This window comes from Myotis daubentonii, chromosome X, assembly GCF_963259705.1.
Source record: "Myotis daubentonii chromosome X, mMyoDau2.1, whole genome shotgun sequence".
NCBI lineage: Eukaryota > Metazoa > Chordata > Mammalia > Chiroptera > Vespertilionidae > Myotis > Myotis daubentonii.
The window spans coordinates 10,606,830-10,623,311 of NC_081861.1; the positions used below are offsets into that span (position 1 = coordinate 10,606,830).

Consider the following 16,482-nt stretch of genomic DNA (forward strand, 5'->3'; position numbering starts at 1 on the left):
ATTTCAATGGGACCTCCCTGTGACTGTCAACAAGGCCCGGCTCCAGCCCTTTCTGGAACGCCCCATGCCTTCGCCACAGCCTCCGTCCTCCGTGCTGGGAACCGCTCTCCATCCCCCAGAGCTCCACTCAATGGCCCCTCCTCCTGGAAGCCCATCTTGCCCATCTGAACCCGCACAGTGGCGCTGCCTTCACAGGAAGGAATCGCGTGCGGCGCCCCCGTGTGGCCGAGGGCGGCAGCAGCAGCGGCGGCAGCGGCCGCGATCGCGGCGGCGGGCAAGATGGTGGCGCCCGGGGCACCGCCCCTTCCGCCAGGACGGGCGTCGCACGAGGCTGGCTTAAAGGGGAAGTGAGTCAGTGTCCGCGGACCCGGCCGGCCGAGGCCCCAAGAGGCCCCGGCCTGGCGGCGGCGGCGGCGGCAGCGGCCATGGCTGGGGGCCCGGGTCCGGGGGACCCCGCGGCCCCCGGCGCCCAACACTTCTTGTATGAGGTGCCATCCTGGGTCATGTGCCGCTTCTACAAAGTGATGGACGCCCTGGAGCCCAGCGACTGGTGCCAGTTTGGTACGTGGCAGCGGGCCGGGAGGGGAGGGGAGGGGGGGCGGGGCAGGGGGCGCGCCGGCCCCGGCCCCCGGCGCCCAGGCCTGATGCCCCCTGTCCCGCAGCCGCCCTGATTGTGCGTGACCAGACCGAACTCCGGCTGTGTGAACGCTCCGAGCAGCGCACTGCCAGCGTCCTGTGGCCCTGGATCAACCGAAACGCCCGCGTGGCCGACCTCGTGCACATCCTCACGCACTTGCAGCTGCTCCGTGCGAGGGACATCATCACGGCCTGTGAGCGCGCGCAGCCCTGGGACCTGGGACCCCGGAGCTGGAGGCCTCTCACGGGGCTCCTCCCCCTGCCAAGGCCTAACCAGCCTTTCCTTCCTTAACATCGCAGGGCACCCTCCCGCCCCCCTCCCACCCTCCAGCGCCAAGGCCCCGAGGACCAGCTCCATCCCTGCACCCTCTGAGGCCAAGGCCCCCAGCCCCCTGAAGTTGCCGTCCTCGGTTTCAACTGTACTCTCCCCAGGTAAGATAGTTCTGGCGGGCTTGATAGACCTGAGGGAAAGGCCACCATGACCATGGCCATGGCTCTAGACCTTGTTGCTGGTCTCTACCTGCCTCTCACTGGTATCTTTATGAAGCTTTTCCAGGCTTCCAGACCCATTCTGGGCCTGAGTGCGGGCCTGTCCCAAGCCCTGCTGCCCTCCAGCCACCGCCACGGTCTCTAGATTCTTCTTCTACCAAGGTAGGTGGGTCCCCCGGAAGGGTTCCAGACAAGGAACAAGAAACCCAGGCTTTGGTACACCAGGGAGCCCCAGCCAGTCCAGCTGGGAGGCAGCTGTGATGCGGGGGAGCTTGTGGCCAGGGCTGAGGGGAAGAGACAGGACGTCACCTGATCGGGGTCTCTTTCCACAGCAGAGGCCAGAGAACCCTGTGTCCTTCCTGCAAGGGAACCACCCCTCTCCATTCTGCTGGCCCCTCCATGAGATTTCCCAGGGCACCCACAACTTCTCAGAGGATCTGAAGATCGGGGAGGGCGGCTTCGGATGTGTGTACCGGGCTGTACTGAGGAACACGGTGTACGCTGTGAAGAAGCTGAAGGAGGTGGGTGTAGCATCCTGGCGAGGGGCCCTGGAAGGCTGACAGCAAACCCTCGCCTTTCTGATCTTCCCCCTGCTTCCCACACAGCCCTCTAATTCCCCAGCCCCTTGGTTGTTCTGGGCCCAGGACAGATGGCACTGGGAGTGGCCACAATCCTTGGCTATAAGAGATTCATGCTGCCCCCCCCCATTTTCCCTGGGGGCTACAGGAGGCAGACCTGGAGTGGACCACTGTGAAGCAGAGCTTCCTGACCGAAGTGGAGCAGCTGTCACGGTGAGCCTGGGGCGGCCCTCCAGGACCACACACCACGGGACCAGCTCCCTTGGATGCAGAAACCTGCCCGGCCCAGCCTGGCTGGGGGACCAGTAGGGACTGCTCACCCCCGCTACAGCGAGACGGAGGCTGGGGGCCCGAGCACTCAGGCCCCACTTTTCCAAGCAGGTTTCGTCACCCAAACATCGTGGACTTTGCTGGCTATTGTGCTCAGAGTGGCTACTACTGCCTTGTCTACGGCTTCCTGCCCAACGGCTCCCTGGAAGACCGCCTCCACTTCCAGGTAGTCTCACCTGGCCTGGCACGCTTTCCCAGAGCTGCAGCACCTGGGCAGAGTGGGCAGGAGGCCCAGGCTCTCGGCCTCCATGAGTGAGTCCCACCAGCAGGCAGGGCCTGGGCTCAGTCTTTGGCCCAAGGTGGGTCACCATTTTCCGTGGCCTCTCCCTGACTGTTCCTGTATGCCCGGGAGCTGGGCCTTGGTGCCTCTATAAAAAGGGAGTTACTGACTCACAGGAACCTGGCTCAACCTTCTCCTCTTTTTTAAAAAATAGATTTTTATTGATTTCAGAGAGAGAGAAACATCGATGATGAGAGAGAATCATTGACCGGCTGCCTCCTGCACGCCCCACATGGGATTGAGCTCGAAACCCAGGCATGTGACCTCCAGGTTCAAAGGTCGACGCTCAACCACTACGCCACGCCTCTTTGCAAACAGGGTAGCCGAAGAGTGTTGTCAGCATTGCCCTTGAGGAAAGAGGGCAGTGGGCAGCAGGCTGCACTCTCTGGACCCACATTTGGGCCCCTGTCCAGTGAGGTGCCCACAAGACACAGGGGTGAACTGCACACTGTGTTGGGGGAAGTGGAGCGAAAGCCTCCAACAATGTCCCGATCATCCTGAGACACATGAATGAACTTCAGGAACTGAGAACCGCCGAATTGTATGCTGACAGAGAGCGTGTTCCTAGCCACTTTCCCAGCGTGCTTTAATAAAGCAGTGAAATAGCTTAGTCTCAGTTCTCTTGTAAAGTAGCTCATGGAGTGAAGTGTTTGTCCAGATCCCACAGTGACAGGTGGAGGGAGGGTTGGGGTTAAAGAACGGTGGCCCCCAGCCTCCCCCGTGCCCCTTTGCTCCCTCTGCTGCTCCAGACCCAGGCCTGCTCCCCTCTCTCCTGGCCTCAGCGCTTGGACATCCTTCTGGGCACGGCACGGGCTATTCAGTTTTTACATCAGGACAGCCCCAGCCTCATCCACGGAGATGTCAAGAGGTAAGGAGGGGACACAGTCAGGCCCCTGGGTCCCCCGAGAGCTGCAGGAGTGGAGTCTATGGCAAGGCAATGATGCTCCCAAACCTTCCACCAGCGGGGAATGTGGTCCAGGGGAGCCCCGCCCCGAGTGCCCCTCATGAAAATGGGCCTGCCCTCTCCTGCTCAAGGTGGAAATGGGGGACAAGGTGCAGCCCTGAGGCCTGGGACATCACAGCTGGGGGCCAGGGTCACTGAGCAAAAGCCAAGGACCGGCCCCCCACTGGTGTGCAGGGGCTGAACTGTGCAAGGGCGCCCCGGGCGCCGCTTGCAACCCCCAGGTAGCGGATTGTTCTGACAGTACCAACCAATTTGTGTGGGCACGGTGCGGTTTGGCGGCTTTGAGTCCAATGACATCAGGGCCAGGCAGGTGTGGGAGGGTAGAGCGAGCTGGGGCCAGGGCCAAGCTCACAACTTTCCCTTCTCCCCTAAGTTCCAACGTCCTTCTGGATGATAGACTGATGCCCAAACTGGGAGACTTTGGCCTGGCCCGTCTCAGCCGTTTTGCAGCAGCCAACCCTGGTCAGAGCAGCACTGTGGCCCGGACGCAGACTGTGCGTGGCACCCTGGCCTACCTGCCCGAGGAATACATCAAGACTGGGAGGCTGGCTGTGGACACCGATACCTTCAGCTTTGGCGTGGTGAGCCATGGCCCCTTCTGCTGGCTGGAGGGGGGCAGCTGAGGCCAGCCAAGGCAGAAGGGCCTGGAGAATTCCATGTGGAGACAAGGCCAACCTGCAGGAAGCTAACGGAGCTTCACCTGCAGGCCCCTCCCTCCCTGGCGTGGGCCCCTTCTTTGGCCCTGTTACCTCATTTCATATTTGTCATTTTGCTTTTTTAAAATAAATTTTTATTGATTTCAGAGAGGAAGGGAGAGGGAGAGAGAGAAGCATCAATGATGAGAATCATTGATCGGCTGCCTCCTGCATGCCCCCTACTGGGGACTGAGCCCAAAACTCGGGCACGTGCCCTGATCAGGAATAGAACCGTGACCTCCTGGTTCATAAGTCCACGCTCAACCACTGAGCCACTCCTGCTGAGCTGTCATTTTGCATTCTTTTTTTTAAAAATATATTTTATTGATTTTTTACAGAGAGGAAGGGAAAGGGATAGAGAGTTAGAAACATTGATGAGAGAGAAACATCGATCAGCTGCCTCCTGCACACCCCGTACTGGGGATGTGCCCACAACCAAGGTACATGCCCTTGACCAGAATCGAACCTGGGACCCTTGAGTCTGCAGGCCGACGCTCTATCCACTGAGCCAAACCGGTCAGGGCCATTTTGCATTCTTTTTCTTCAAGTTGGTGCTCCATACTGTCAAAGCTTCAGTCCCATGACATCTAGCTCTGTCCCTGTAGTGTGCTGGTCCTGATTGGCCCATCCAAGGGCCTGGCCAGTATGTCTACCCCACAAGCCACCTCTCCTTGTAGCCCTCCCCACCAAGGCCTGGGACAGCACCATCCCAGAAGCCACTGCTGTGCCCTTCATCCTGCTCTCTCTCCAGGTAGTTCTGGAAACCCTGGCTGGCCAGAGGGCTGTGAAGATGCATGGTGCCAAGACCAAGTACTTGGTGAGCCTCCTCAGGCAGGGGAGGGAGGGAGGCAGACAGGAAGCATGAGGGGCAGACAGGGTAGGAGGCGGGGGCGGGGGGGGGGGCAGAGAGGCGCTGCTCCTGACAACCAACAGGTGCAGCCCTGGAGGGTGGAATGTTCTGGAATGCAACCACAGAAGCCAACCTTTGCTGCTGCTGACTCACCTTTGAAAGTAGGCAGGGCACAGGCAGCTTCCTTTACCTTGCTGAAGAGAAACCTGTCTTTCTTCTGTAGATGCTCTGGGCTTTTCCAGACCCCACCCGGGCTGGGGGGAGGGGAGGGGAGGGGGCGTCCCAGCAAATGCCTGCTCTTTCTGAACCCCTTTCTGGACCGATGCGGAAACAGACTTAATTCCCGAGCAGCACTTTACCAACTGGCGTACCTCTGGCCGCTTCTGCTCCTGGCTCAGGGCTGTTTCTGTCCATTGCCGAGTCTGGGCCAGGAACCAGAGAGCCAGACGGGAGCCCTCCTTCCCTCACCTTCCACACCCGTGGGCACATCCCCCTGGGGCTGCTCTCTATTGTCATCACCACCCCCAACTCCTCAGGGGGTCTTTCTTCTTCTTTGGATCCTTTCTATTTGTTCTCTGTGCTGCGGCCAAATTAATCCACGGCCAAATTAATCGTTTAAAAACATAAAGAGCCCTGGCCCTATAGCTCAGTCGGTTGGAGGTTGTGGGTTTGATCCCAGTCTGGGCTCATACATGAGTCAACTAATGAATGCATTAATAATTGGAACAACGGGTCAATGTTTCTCTCTCTCTCCCTCCCCTGCTCCCCTCCCTTCTCTTCTCCCTCCCTCTCTTCTCTCTCTAAAACAGGGGTGGGGAATGTCCAGCCTGCAGGCCTTATAAGGCCCTTGAAATCATGTGGTCTGGCCCTGCCAAGGCATTAGGGGTGAGTTAATGAAATGTTTGACAGCCGGCTAATTGTTAAGCTGATGATTTTGTATGGCCTGAGAAAGATGTTAAAAATATCCAAGTGGCCCTTGCCAGAAAAAAGGTTCCCCACCCCTGCTCTAAAATCAGTAGGAAGAGGGAAAATGTAAAGAGAACATGGAAGCCCCTTTGCTCTCCCACTGTACTGGGGGTGAAGGCCCGATGCCTGAACGCAGCCTCAACTCCCCGGGTCCCGCCGCCCCCAGCCTTCTCTCTGTCCTCTAGTCTCCCTGCTGCCTGTCCTAGGGCCTCAAAAGCCACCCCCAACTCAGGTGCTTCCTCCTGGTCCTTCCTCTCTCAGAACTCAAAGTGGCCTCCAGTCCTGGGGTGTCTCTCCATGGTATGTCCCCCTTCTTGATTCTGCCCTCTCTGGTTAGCCCATGCCTTCAGAGCCCAGCTCAGGTGCCACTTCCTCATGAGCTGCCATTGCTTTTCTAGGCTTGTTGTTGGCATCTCTCCCCTCTAGGAAGTCCGCTCTGTGAAGGTGGCCCAGGCTGTTCTGTTTGTCGCTGTATCCCTATGGCCTGGGGCAGTGGTGGGCATACAGTGGGTATTTAACCAACCGAAGCAAGACCACAGGAGTCAGTGACCGCGGGCCTGGGGAATTCAGCCAAAGGCACTGCCTCCCTAGTGGCCATGCTCACAGTGTCTGTCCCACAGAAAGACCTGGTTAAAGAGGAAGCTGAGGATGCCGGGGTGGCCCTGAAAAGCACCCAGACCACACTCCAAGCGGGTCTGGCCTCAGATGCCTGGGCTGCCCCAATCGCCTCCCAGATCTACAAGAAGCACCTGGACCCTAGGCCTGGGCCCTGCCCACCCGAGCTAGGCCTGGCCCTGGGCCAGCTGGCCTGCTGCTGCCTGCACCGCCGGGCTAAGAAGAGACCCCCCATGACCCAGGTATCCTAGGGGAGGGGTCAGAAAGCATTTGAGGCACCTCCTGCCCATGGGGGCAGTGGCCTCCTGGGAACCCCACATGCCTGGCACTGCCCAGAGCGAGCCAAACAGCACCTGCCACACATCTTTCTGGAGACCGAGTCTCCGTATATTTCTCACTTAGCCGTTGGTTCTGCCTGGGGTGGCAGGAGCTCCACTGAGCCCTGCCTCGTGTATGGAGGCTAAGGGCTTTTGTTGCGCCCCCTTCTGGATGTACCGCACCACTGCACCTGCCTTTTTCTGTCCCTTCCCTGGCCTCCACCTCTTTCCCTCTGACAGTTGAGAATAGAGAAGCCCCATTTGAGGGCACCAGGGCAGTGAGATTTACGTTCATTTTTTGAAATATATTTTTATTGATTTCAGAGAGGAAGGGAGGGGGAGAGAGAGAGAAACATCAATGATGAGCCCTAGCTGGTTTGGCTCAGTGGATAGAGCATCGGCCTGTGAACTGAAGGGTCCCAAGTTCAGTTCCGGTCAAGGGCACACGCCTGGCTTGCACGCTCGATCCCCAGCATGGGGTGTGCAAGAGGCAGCCAATCAGTGATTCTCACCGTTGGTGTTTCTGTCTCTCCCTCTCCCTTCCTCTCTGAAATCAATTTTTTTTTAAAAAAATTTTTTTTAAAGAAACATCAATGATGAGAATTGATCAGCTGCTTCCTGCACGCCCCCCACAAGCATGTGCCCTGACCAGAAGTGGACCCGTGACCTCCTGGTTCATAGGTCGACGCTCAACCCCTGAGCCACGCTGGCCAAACGAGATTCACTTTCTAGAAGAGAGAAGTCATTCTCAGTCCTTAGTTTTGGTGGCTGTGACTCAGCGCTCCTTGGGGCAGGGACAAGGGGACAAGGGACAGAGCTTTCCCAGCTGCAGGATATACCATCTTAGTGGGCCCCGCAGCCCAAGCCCCAAGGCAGGTCGCAGATGCCCTGGAGCAGCCTTGCGGTTTGAGCGTCTCCTGTGAGGGCTGTGACTGATCATGGCCTAACTGGCCTGCCCAAGAGCAAGGGAGAGCCCACCCACCACGTACCCTGAACCCCTCTTTCTCCTCACAGGTATACGAGAGGTTGGAGAAGCTTCAGGCCTCAGTGGCAGGGCCGCCCCTGGAGGCAGAGGCTGCCGGCCGCAACCCCCATTCCCCACAGGAAAACTCCTACATGTCCACCACCAGCAATGCCAGTCCCTGGCAGCCCCTGGCAGTGCCCTCAGGAACCCCGGCCCCGGCGACAGAGCGGCTCCAGAAAGGCCCCAACCAGCCTGTGGAGAGTGACGAGAGTGTGTCTGGCGTGTCTGCCACCCTGCATTCCTGGCACCTGACCGCAGGCTGCCCCCCGGGCCCAGCCCTGCCAGACAGCCCTGCACAGGGGGCCGCCACGTGGACCCCTGCACCCCTCAGGCAGGCCAGCTCGAGTGCCACCCGAGAGTCATGGGGGAGCGGCCCAGAGCCCCGGCCCACGGCTGTGGAAGGTAAATGGGGACAAGTGCCCAGAATAGGGACCAGGGGCCTCCTTTGGCAGCAATCCCCATACCTTGCACCCCCAGCCTCTGGGATGAGGCCACTGTGGCCTGCTATAAGCTCACTCTCTCCCTGACCAGCTCCAGGCCTCTGTCTTAGGGCAGGTGGCCTGCCCAGCCTTGGAAAGGGGCGCACATGACAGCTCGGTGCTGTCATCTCCCCAGGCCATACCCCCCAGGTGGTGAGAGGAGGCCAGGAGCTCACTTCCTGAAAGCTGGGGACAAGGAAGGCTCTGTTCATGGCCACCAGCCTCCTGGCCTCTCTGGGAGCTGAGCTGTGGGGCAGCGCCTCCTAGCCCCTGCCCTCGGGGCACCCAGGACTTCTGCCCTGAATGGGGCCAGAAGCTAGGCTGGGGACTGGGAAATCTTGAGACACTGAAGTATCTGTGAGGAGCGCCTCGGGACAACAGCCCCTGAAGCTAAGACATTGCTCTCTGTACCCCAGGATCACTCCTGGGCAGTTCCGCATCGTCGCAGCCACCACAGATTGTCATCAACCCAGCCCGACAGAAGATGGTGCAGAAGTTGGCCTTGTATGAGGACGGGGTCCTAGACAGCCTGCAGCTGCTGTCGTCCAGCTCCCTCCCAGGTACCCTGTGTGCACTCTGCAGCTGGACGCTCGGCCTCGTGCCAGCCCCAAACAGCAGTGTTCTTTCTGATGGCGCGCCGATGAGGCCCCCGCTCCCCCAGGGTGTGGGCCAGCGCGGAGGCAGGCCACCCACCCTGTCTCACAATGGCTGGAAGCCCAGCCTGGCCCTGTGCCTCCCTCATTTTCTTCTGGAACAGCACCTTCCCTTAGCCCTGGGGTGCCAGTGCCCCCGTTTGCTTCCAGCAAGCATTTTCCACGCAGGTGCGATTTGAACAAGGAATAGAAACCCCTCATTCCAGAGAGCATCCTGGGAGCTGAGGGGAGCCATGGCCCAGCCCTGTGGCAGTCAAGGAGGCTCCCCCATTGATTAACTGGCATTTCCTCCCCCTGCAGGCTTGGGCCTGGACCACCGAAACAGGCGGGGCCCGGAAGAGAGTGATGACTTTCAGAGCTGATCTCTTCACCCAGACAGATCCCCCAAACCCGGAAGTCAAAGTTCTCATGGTTGGAAGTTCTCATAGCACACACAAACCCTCAGCAGCCTGTGGGCAGTAGGGATGGGGCCCCTGTGCTGTAGGGGTGTGGGCACAGGCCAGACTCAGCGCCACCCGGGCCGGCTGCCGGAAGCCGTCCGTAGGGCAGGACATCTCAAAGGCCTGCCTTCAGCCCAGCACTTGCGGGAGACGAAAGCCACCGTCATGGGAGGGGTGTGTGTGGGAGGAATGCATGTCTGAAGGCTGCTGGCTGCCCAGGCCAGAGGAGAGTGGGTGGGACCACTGGTACAATGGGATGCAGCAGGGAGCCGGCTCCCCTGAGGGCTGGGCAAGGCATATGCAGCCCAGGCCAACAGCAGCAGGCTGTAGCCCTTCCCTTTGTCCCTGGCACTCCGTGCAAGAGTCAGGTGAGGCCCGGGGCCCTCCCAGCAGCTTGCGACGTGGAAAAGTGAGGTGTGGTTGCCCGATGGTTCAATCCACTAGAAGTGAGCGTTCTGAGATACCCCAGAGAGTCCAGCAGCGCCCCACATCAGGCCAGTGTCTGTAGGCTTCTCCAAGGAGCTGGGAGCCAGCCTAACGTGACTGCCTGCCAGCCAGGCCACCCCTCGATGCTACAGACAGGCTCCAAACCAAGTCCCCTCCAGAGGCTGCAGGCTCGGCATCAGGCCCAGGCTGATTGTAACAAAGGGGCCACTTCTCAAGGTTCGCTTAGGCCCGAGTCCTGTGTTACCCAGACAAAAGCCCCAAGGCGAGAAGTTGGGATCAAGACAGAGAAAGAGGAAAAAGAAAACGGGACTCGCAGTTTTAGAAGCAAGTGAAGTTTCATGAAAAGGAGTGTCGTCGAAAGTAGCCCAGGGCTGTAGCACAGGCTTACAATGATTTTGTGTCCACAGTCATGACACACTACATGCCCCACAAAGCTAGGCATCGGTGAAGTCCAAGTTGTACTACAACAATAAAATCTTACGTTTCAATCTCTGGTTGTACTGGTGGAGTTTGTTGCACTGAAAGCTGAAAGCTTTCCCAATGCTTTTCAACTCAGGGTTCCTGACTGCCCAGCACAAAACACCAGACCCCCTCTCCCCCCAAATCCTCTGGAGGCTCTTATTTCTGTTCCCAGTAAGTCACCATACTGGTGGCAGGTCCACAACACCACTACCCATCAGTACTCTCATGGGTTGTTAAATTTTCCCTATATATTCGATAGGGTTTTTAAAAAATATGTTTTTATTGATTTCAGAGAGGGAGAAATAAAAACACCAATGATGAGAGAGAATCATTGATCGGCTACCTCCTGCATGGCCCCCTCCTGGGGATTCAGCCTGCAACCCGGGCATGTGCCCTTGACTGGAATTGAACCTGGGACCCTTCGTTCCGCAGGCCAATGCTCTATCCACTGAGCCAAACCAACTAGGGCTAGTTTATGGGTTTTGATACTATTGTAAATGGTACCTTCATAGCATTTTCTTTTTTTTTTAAATATATTTTATTGATTTTTTACAGAGAGGAAGGGAGAGGGATAGAGAGCTAGAAACATCGATGAGAGAGAAACATCGACCAGCTGCCTCCTGCACACTCCCCACTGGGGATGTGCCCGCAACCAAGGTACATGCCCTTGACCAGAATCGAACCTGGGACCCTTGAGTCTGCAGGCTGATGCTCTATCCACTGAGCCAAACCGGTTAGGGCAGCATTTTCTAATTGGTCATTGGTAATGTATAGGAAAACAATTGAGTTTTATCTATTAGCTCGGTATTCTGTGACCTTGCTTAAATTCACTTAATTAGCTTTAGCAGTTTGTTTTTTTTTTTTTTTAAATATATTTTATTGATTTTTTACAGAGAGAAAGGGAGAGAGATAGTCAGAAACATCGATGAGAGAGAAACATCGATCAGCCGCCTCCCGCACATCTCCCACCGGGGATGTGCCCGCAACCCAGGTACATGCCCTTGACCGGAATCAAACCCGGGACCTTCCAGTCCGCAGGCCGACGCTCCATCCACTGAGCCAAACCGGTTTTGGCAGCTTTAGCAGTTTTTTTGTAAAATACCTTGGGATAGTCTGTACACAATCACTTCATCTGCAAATAAAGGCAGTTTTAACACTTCCTTTCCAATCTGCCTTTTAGTTCTTTTTCTTGCCTTACAGCACTAGCTAGAGCCTCTAATCAAATGTTAAATACAAGTGGTGAAAGTACAATTGTTCTCAATTGTTCTCAATTGTAGGTGCAAAATGTTCTCTTTCCCCATTAAGCATGATGCTAGCTGTAGGATTGTCAAACACTTATTTTGTCAACGTGAAACACATCCATTGATTTTAAATATTAAACCAACTTTGCATTCCCTAGATAAAAAGAGCACTTGCTAAATTTCATTTGCTAATATCTCTCGAGAATTTTTGCATTTATGTTCATGAAGGATATTGATTTTCTGGTAATATCTTCATCTGGTTTTGGTATCAAGGCTTCATAAAATAAATTTGAAAGTGCTCCCTTCTCTTATTTTCTTAAAGGGCTTGTATATGCTTGGTGTTAATTTCTTTAAATGGTTGATGGATTCACCAGTGAAAGCTTCTGGACCTGGAGTTTTCTTTGTGGGAGATTTTTATTTACAAATTCAATTTCTTTAATTATCTATCAGCCCATTCAGTCAGGTTTTCTGCTTCATGTGTCAGTTTTAGTAATTTGTGTCTTTCCAAGAATTTGTCTATTTCATCTAAATTATAAAGTTAGTAATCCCCCCCCTTATCATCTTTTATACCTGTAGATACTATAGTGACATCCCCTTTCATTCCTGATATTGGTAATTTCTGTCTTTCCTTTTTTTCATCGTCCTATATCAGCAATTTTCAACCTTTTTCATCTCATGGCACACATAAACTAATTACTAAAATTCTGCAGCACACCAAAAATATTTTTTGCCAAACTGACAAAAAATAGGTATAATTTTGATTCATTCACACTAAATAGCTATTGTGTTGGCTGTTGTCATGTGTTCATTTGACAATATAAGGGAAAAGAGGTCAGTGCCCTGACTAGTCAGGTACTGCATGTTTTGAAAATTCTTGGCAGCACACTGGTTGAAAACCGCTGTCCTAGATAGCTTATCGATTTTATCAAATATTTTCAAAGTACCCAATTTTGGTTTCATTGATTTTTCTCCATTGTTTACCCATTTTTTATTTTGTTAATAACCACTCTTTACCCTTTCTTTTACTTACTTTGGAGTAATAAAACTTATTTTGGTTTTCATTTGCTCACCTTTTTCCAACTTCTTAAAATGTAACCTTAAAATAATTGGTTTTAAACCTTTTTTTTCTAACATAAACATTTAAAGCTACAAATTCCCTTTGAGAACAGCTTTAGTTGAATTCTACTTATTTGGATATGTTCTATTTTAATTATCATTCAGTTCATAATGTTCTCTTCCCCTGCGATTACTTCTTTAACTAATGTCTTACATAGAAGTACATTGAGTTCCCAAATATTTGGAGATTCTGCAGATACCTTTTTGTTATGTGTTTTTAATTCCATCGTGGTCAGAGAATTTACTCTGTATGATTTTATTCCTTTTAAAATTATTGAGACTTAGCTTGGTGAATGTTCCATATATATTTTGTTGTTGTTGTTGTTGTTGTTGTTAATCCTCACCCGAGGATATTTTCCCATTAATCTTTTTAGAGACAGTGGAAGAGAGAGGAAAACATCAATGTGAGAGAAACACATCGATTCGTTGCCTCCTGCACGCACCCTGACCAGGGCCCGGGAGGAGCCTGCAACCAAGGTATGTGCCCTTGACGGGAATTGAACCTGGGACCCTTCAGTCTGCAGGCCAACGCTCTATCCACTGAGCCAAACCAGCTAGGGCTGTTCCATGTATATTTTAAGAGTATATATTTTGCAGTTGGGTGGAGTATCAATTAGGTCAAGGTGGTGGATAGCGTTGTTCAAGTCTTCAGTATCCTTGCTGATTTTCTGTCTATCAGTTCTCTCTGGCAGACTGAGAGGAAATATCACAGTCTCCAATTGTAATGGTGGATGCGTCTTTCTCCTCTCATTCTGTCAGATTTTGCAGCATCTATTTTGCATTGGGTGCATACACATTGAGGATTGCTAAGTTTTCTTCAGAAATTGACCTTTTTATATTCTGGATATGCCCCTCTTTATCTCTGGTAATATTCCTTCTTTTGATGTCTGCTTTGTCTGGTATGAATATAGTCACTCCAGCTTCTTTTTTTTTAAATATATATTTTCTTAAAATGTTTTTTCTTTATTGATTAAAGTATTACATATGTGACCTTACCGCTCCATTGCCCCCCCACCCCCCCACTCATGCCCTCACCCCCCTGGTGTCTGTGTCCATTGGTTAGGCTTATGTGCATGCATACAAGTCCTTTGGTTGATCTCTCCCCCTTACCCCCACCCCCCCCCACCTTCCCTCTGAGGTTGACGGTCTGATCAATGCTTCTCTGTCTCTAGATCTGTTTTTGTTCATCAGTTTATGTTATAATTTTTATTGATTTTTAAAGAGAGAGGAAGGGAGAGAGAGGGGGAAACATCAATGCAAGAGAGAAACATCGATCAGCTACCTCCCTGCCTCCTGCATGTACCCTGACCACAAACCAGGTATGTGCCCTGACCCAGAATTGAACCAGTGACCTTTTGGTGCACAAGACGACACTCAACCAACTGAGCCACACCAGCCAGGGCCAGCCCTACTTCTTTATACTTAATTTGTTTTGCCATATAATTTTTTTCTCTTCTTTTAACCTATCTGTGTCTTTATATTTAAAGTGCACTTTATAAGATAACGTATGGTTTCAGCTTACTTTTGGAACCAGTCTGATAATATCTGCCTTTAATTGGTTTGTTTAATCCATTTACATGTAATGGTTGAGCTCAAGTCTACCATCATGCTATTTGTTTTCCATTTGTTCCATCTGTTCTTTGTGCCTTGTTCCCTTTGTTCCCTGACTACTTTTGTATTAATCAAGTGTTTATGATGTTCTACCTTTTCTCCACTATTGGCTTATTCACTCTAATAACTGGTTCTGCTCAAGAGCCCCCTTTCTGCCCAGCTGGCGTGGCTCAATGGTTGAGTGTCATCCTATGAACCAAAAGGTCACAGTTCGATTCCTGGTTGGGGCACATGCCCAGGTTGCGGGCTTGATCCCCAGTGGGGGACATGCAGGAGGCAGCCAATCCATGTTTCTATCCTATCATTGATATTTCTATCTCTCTCTCTTCTCCCTCTCCCTTCCTCTCTCTGAAATCAATAAAAACCAATTTTTTTAAAAAGGAAAGAAGTGTTTGTTGATAGATTAAACACTACATTACACATGAACTGTATATAAGAAAGGTCAATGCCGAAACCGGTTTGGCTCAGTGGATAGAGCGTCGGCCTGCGGACTGAAAGGTTGCAGGTTCGATTCCGGTCGGGGGCATGTGCCTGGGTTGCGGGCACATCCCCAGTGGGAGATGTGCAGGAGGCAGCTGATCGATGTTTCTCTCTCATCAATGTTTCTAGCTCTCTATATCTCTCCCTTCCTCTCTGTAAAAAATCAATAAAAATATATTTTAAAAAAATTAAAAAAAAAGAAAGGTCAAAATGGAGTCATTTGGGGGTCTGGAAGGAATTAATTCAATTTACATTATTTCTAATGGGAAAAGATGATTTGGTTTTCAAACAAATCGTTTCTCGAAAAGCCTTCCGGAACAAATCAAGTCTGAGAGCCAAGGTTCCATTGTAATTCTTCACTCTTCAGGTCACTCCATCTTGTTCCTGCATGATCAATTCCCCCCTTGCTCCTAGATCTATTTTCATCAAATATGTTCCATTCTTTTTTTCTTTTTAAAATATATTTTATTGATTTTTTACAGAGAAAAAAGGAGAGGGATAGAAAGGTAGAAACATCGATGAGAGAGAAACATCGATCAGCTGCCTCCTGCACACCTCCCACTGGGGATGTGCCCTCAACCAAGGTACATGCCCTTGACTGGAATCGAACCTGGGACCCTTGAGTCTGCAAGCCGACGCTCTATCTACTGAGCCAAACAGGTTAGGGCCAAATATGTTCCATTCTTGAAGAGGTCATTTGACCCAACACCTCTCTCCAATCACAACCCTAATTCTATGTTACTCTTTATAGCCAAACTTCTCAAAATAATTACCTATTTCCTCACTTCTTCTCTTTTCAACCCCTTCTAATCTGGCTCTGACCCTACCATTCCACCAAAGTGGTTTCAAAGACACCAATGATCATGTTGCCAGTTCCAGTGACCCTTGTCTGACGTCATCCTATGGGCCTCTTGGCGCCCACACCCCCTCTGACTGCGCTCCTCTGGCAACCTTCCCATCATGCCCTCTCAACCTCTACAAGGTAGGAGTCCCTCAGGGCTCACCCCGGACCCTCTTTGCTACCTCCACTCACGCTTGTAGTGAACTCACTCATTCTCATGGCTCTAAAGACCATCTATCTATTGATCATTCCCAAATAACATCTCCAACAATGAACTCCCCTCTGAGCTTTTCATACTTCCACATGCCTGTGCAGGCATGGCTGCTGATGTCTCTCAGGTGCCATAGCTTAACTGACAAAACAGAACTTGGGATTTCCAGTTGCCACAGTTTGCAGTCTCTGTGTGGCACTGCCACCACCTTCCCACCCAGCTGCCCGAGCCAGACCTCAAAAGGTAGGCTTTTTTTAATAGAATTCATTAAGGAGGTTTAACTTAAAGGCAGAAAAGTACACAAACTGTACATGTATAGCTCAGTGACTTTTTTGGTGTTAATTCTCATCTGAGGATATTTCTTCTGTTGTTTTTTTGTTTGTTTTGTTTTGAGAGAGAGAGAGAGAGGAAGAGAAGGAGGGAGGGGGAGAGAGAGAGAGAGAGAGAGAGAGAGAGAGAGAGAGAGAGAGAGAGAGAGAGAGAGAGAGACACGCAAATGTGAAAGAGACACATTGATGGAACCTGGGCTGGGATCAGGCTTGCAACTCAGGTGCATGCCCTTGACCAGAATCGAACCTGGACCCTTTGGTCCGAGGGCCGACACTCTACCAAGCCAAACCAGTCGGGGCTACAGTCCAGCTTTTGATGGTAGGAGTACAAGGGCATTTCTGTCACCCTGGAAAGGTTCCTCACGCAAGAGAACCAGGGACACATAGATTAGTTTTGCATGTTCTTGAACTTCACAAGGTCATGAAGA

At 52.4% G+C, this 16,482-nt stretch overlaps 1 protein-coding gene across 4 annotated transcripts; it reads left to right on the plus strand.

Annotated features, from left to right (window-relative positions):
- The first annotated feature begins 272 nt into the window (after positions 1 to 272).
- On the plus strand, positions 273 to 10,251 carry IRAK1 (interleukin 1 receptor associated kinase 1). Of its 4 annotated transcripts, none has more exons than XM_059680162.1 (14): positions 274 to 561; positions 663 to 830; positions 937 to 1,068; positions 1,184 to 1,287; positions 1,458 to 1,646; positions 1,852 to 1,916; positions 2,085 to 2,199; positions 3,096 to 3,181; positions 3,651 to 3,858; positions 4,724 to 4,789; positions 6,409 to 6,645; positions 7,735 to 8,146; positions 8,640 to 8,783; positions 9,177 to 10,251. In XM_059680162.1, exons 1-14 carry the CDS (start codon positions 426 to 428, stop codon positions 9,236 to 9,238), a joined length of 2,124 nt encoding a protein of 707 aa, XP_059536145.1. In that variant the 5' UTR covers positions 274 to 425; the 3' UTR covers positions 9,239 to 10,251. The 4 variants fall into 4 exon arrangements, with proteins under 4 accessions (XP_059536146.1, XP_059536145.1, XP_059536144.1 ...); XM_059680161.1 differs by having other exon boundaries at positions 276 to 561; positions 1,461 to 1,646; positions 3,063 to 3,181; XM_059680160.1 differs by having other exon boundaries at positions 278 to 561; positions 3,063 to 3,181.
- The last annotated feature ends 6,231 nt before the right edge of the window (positions 10,252 to 16,482 follow it).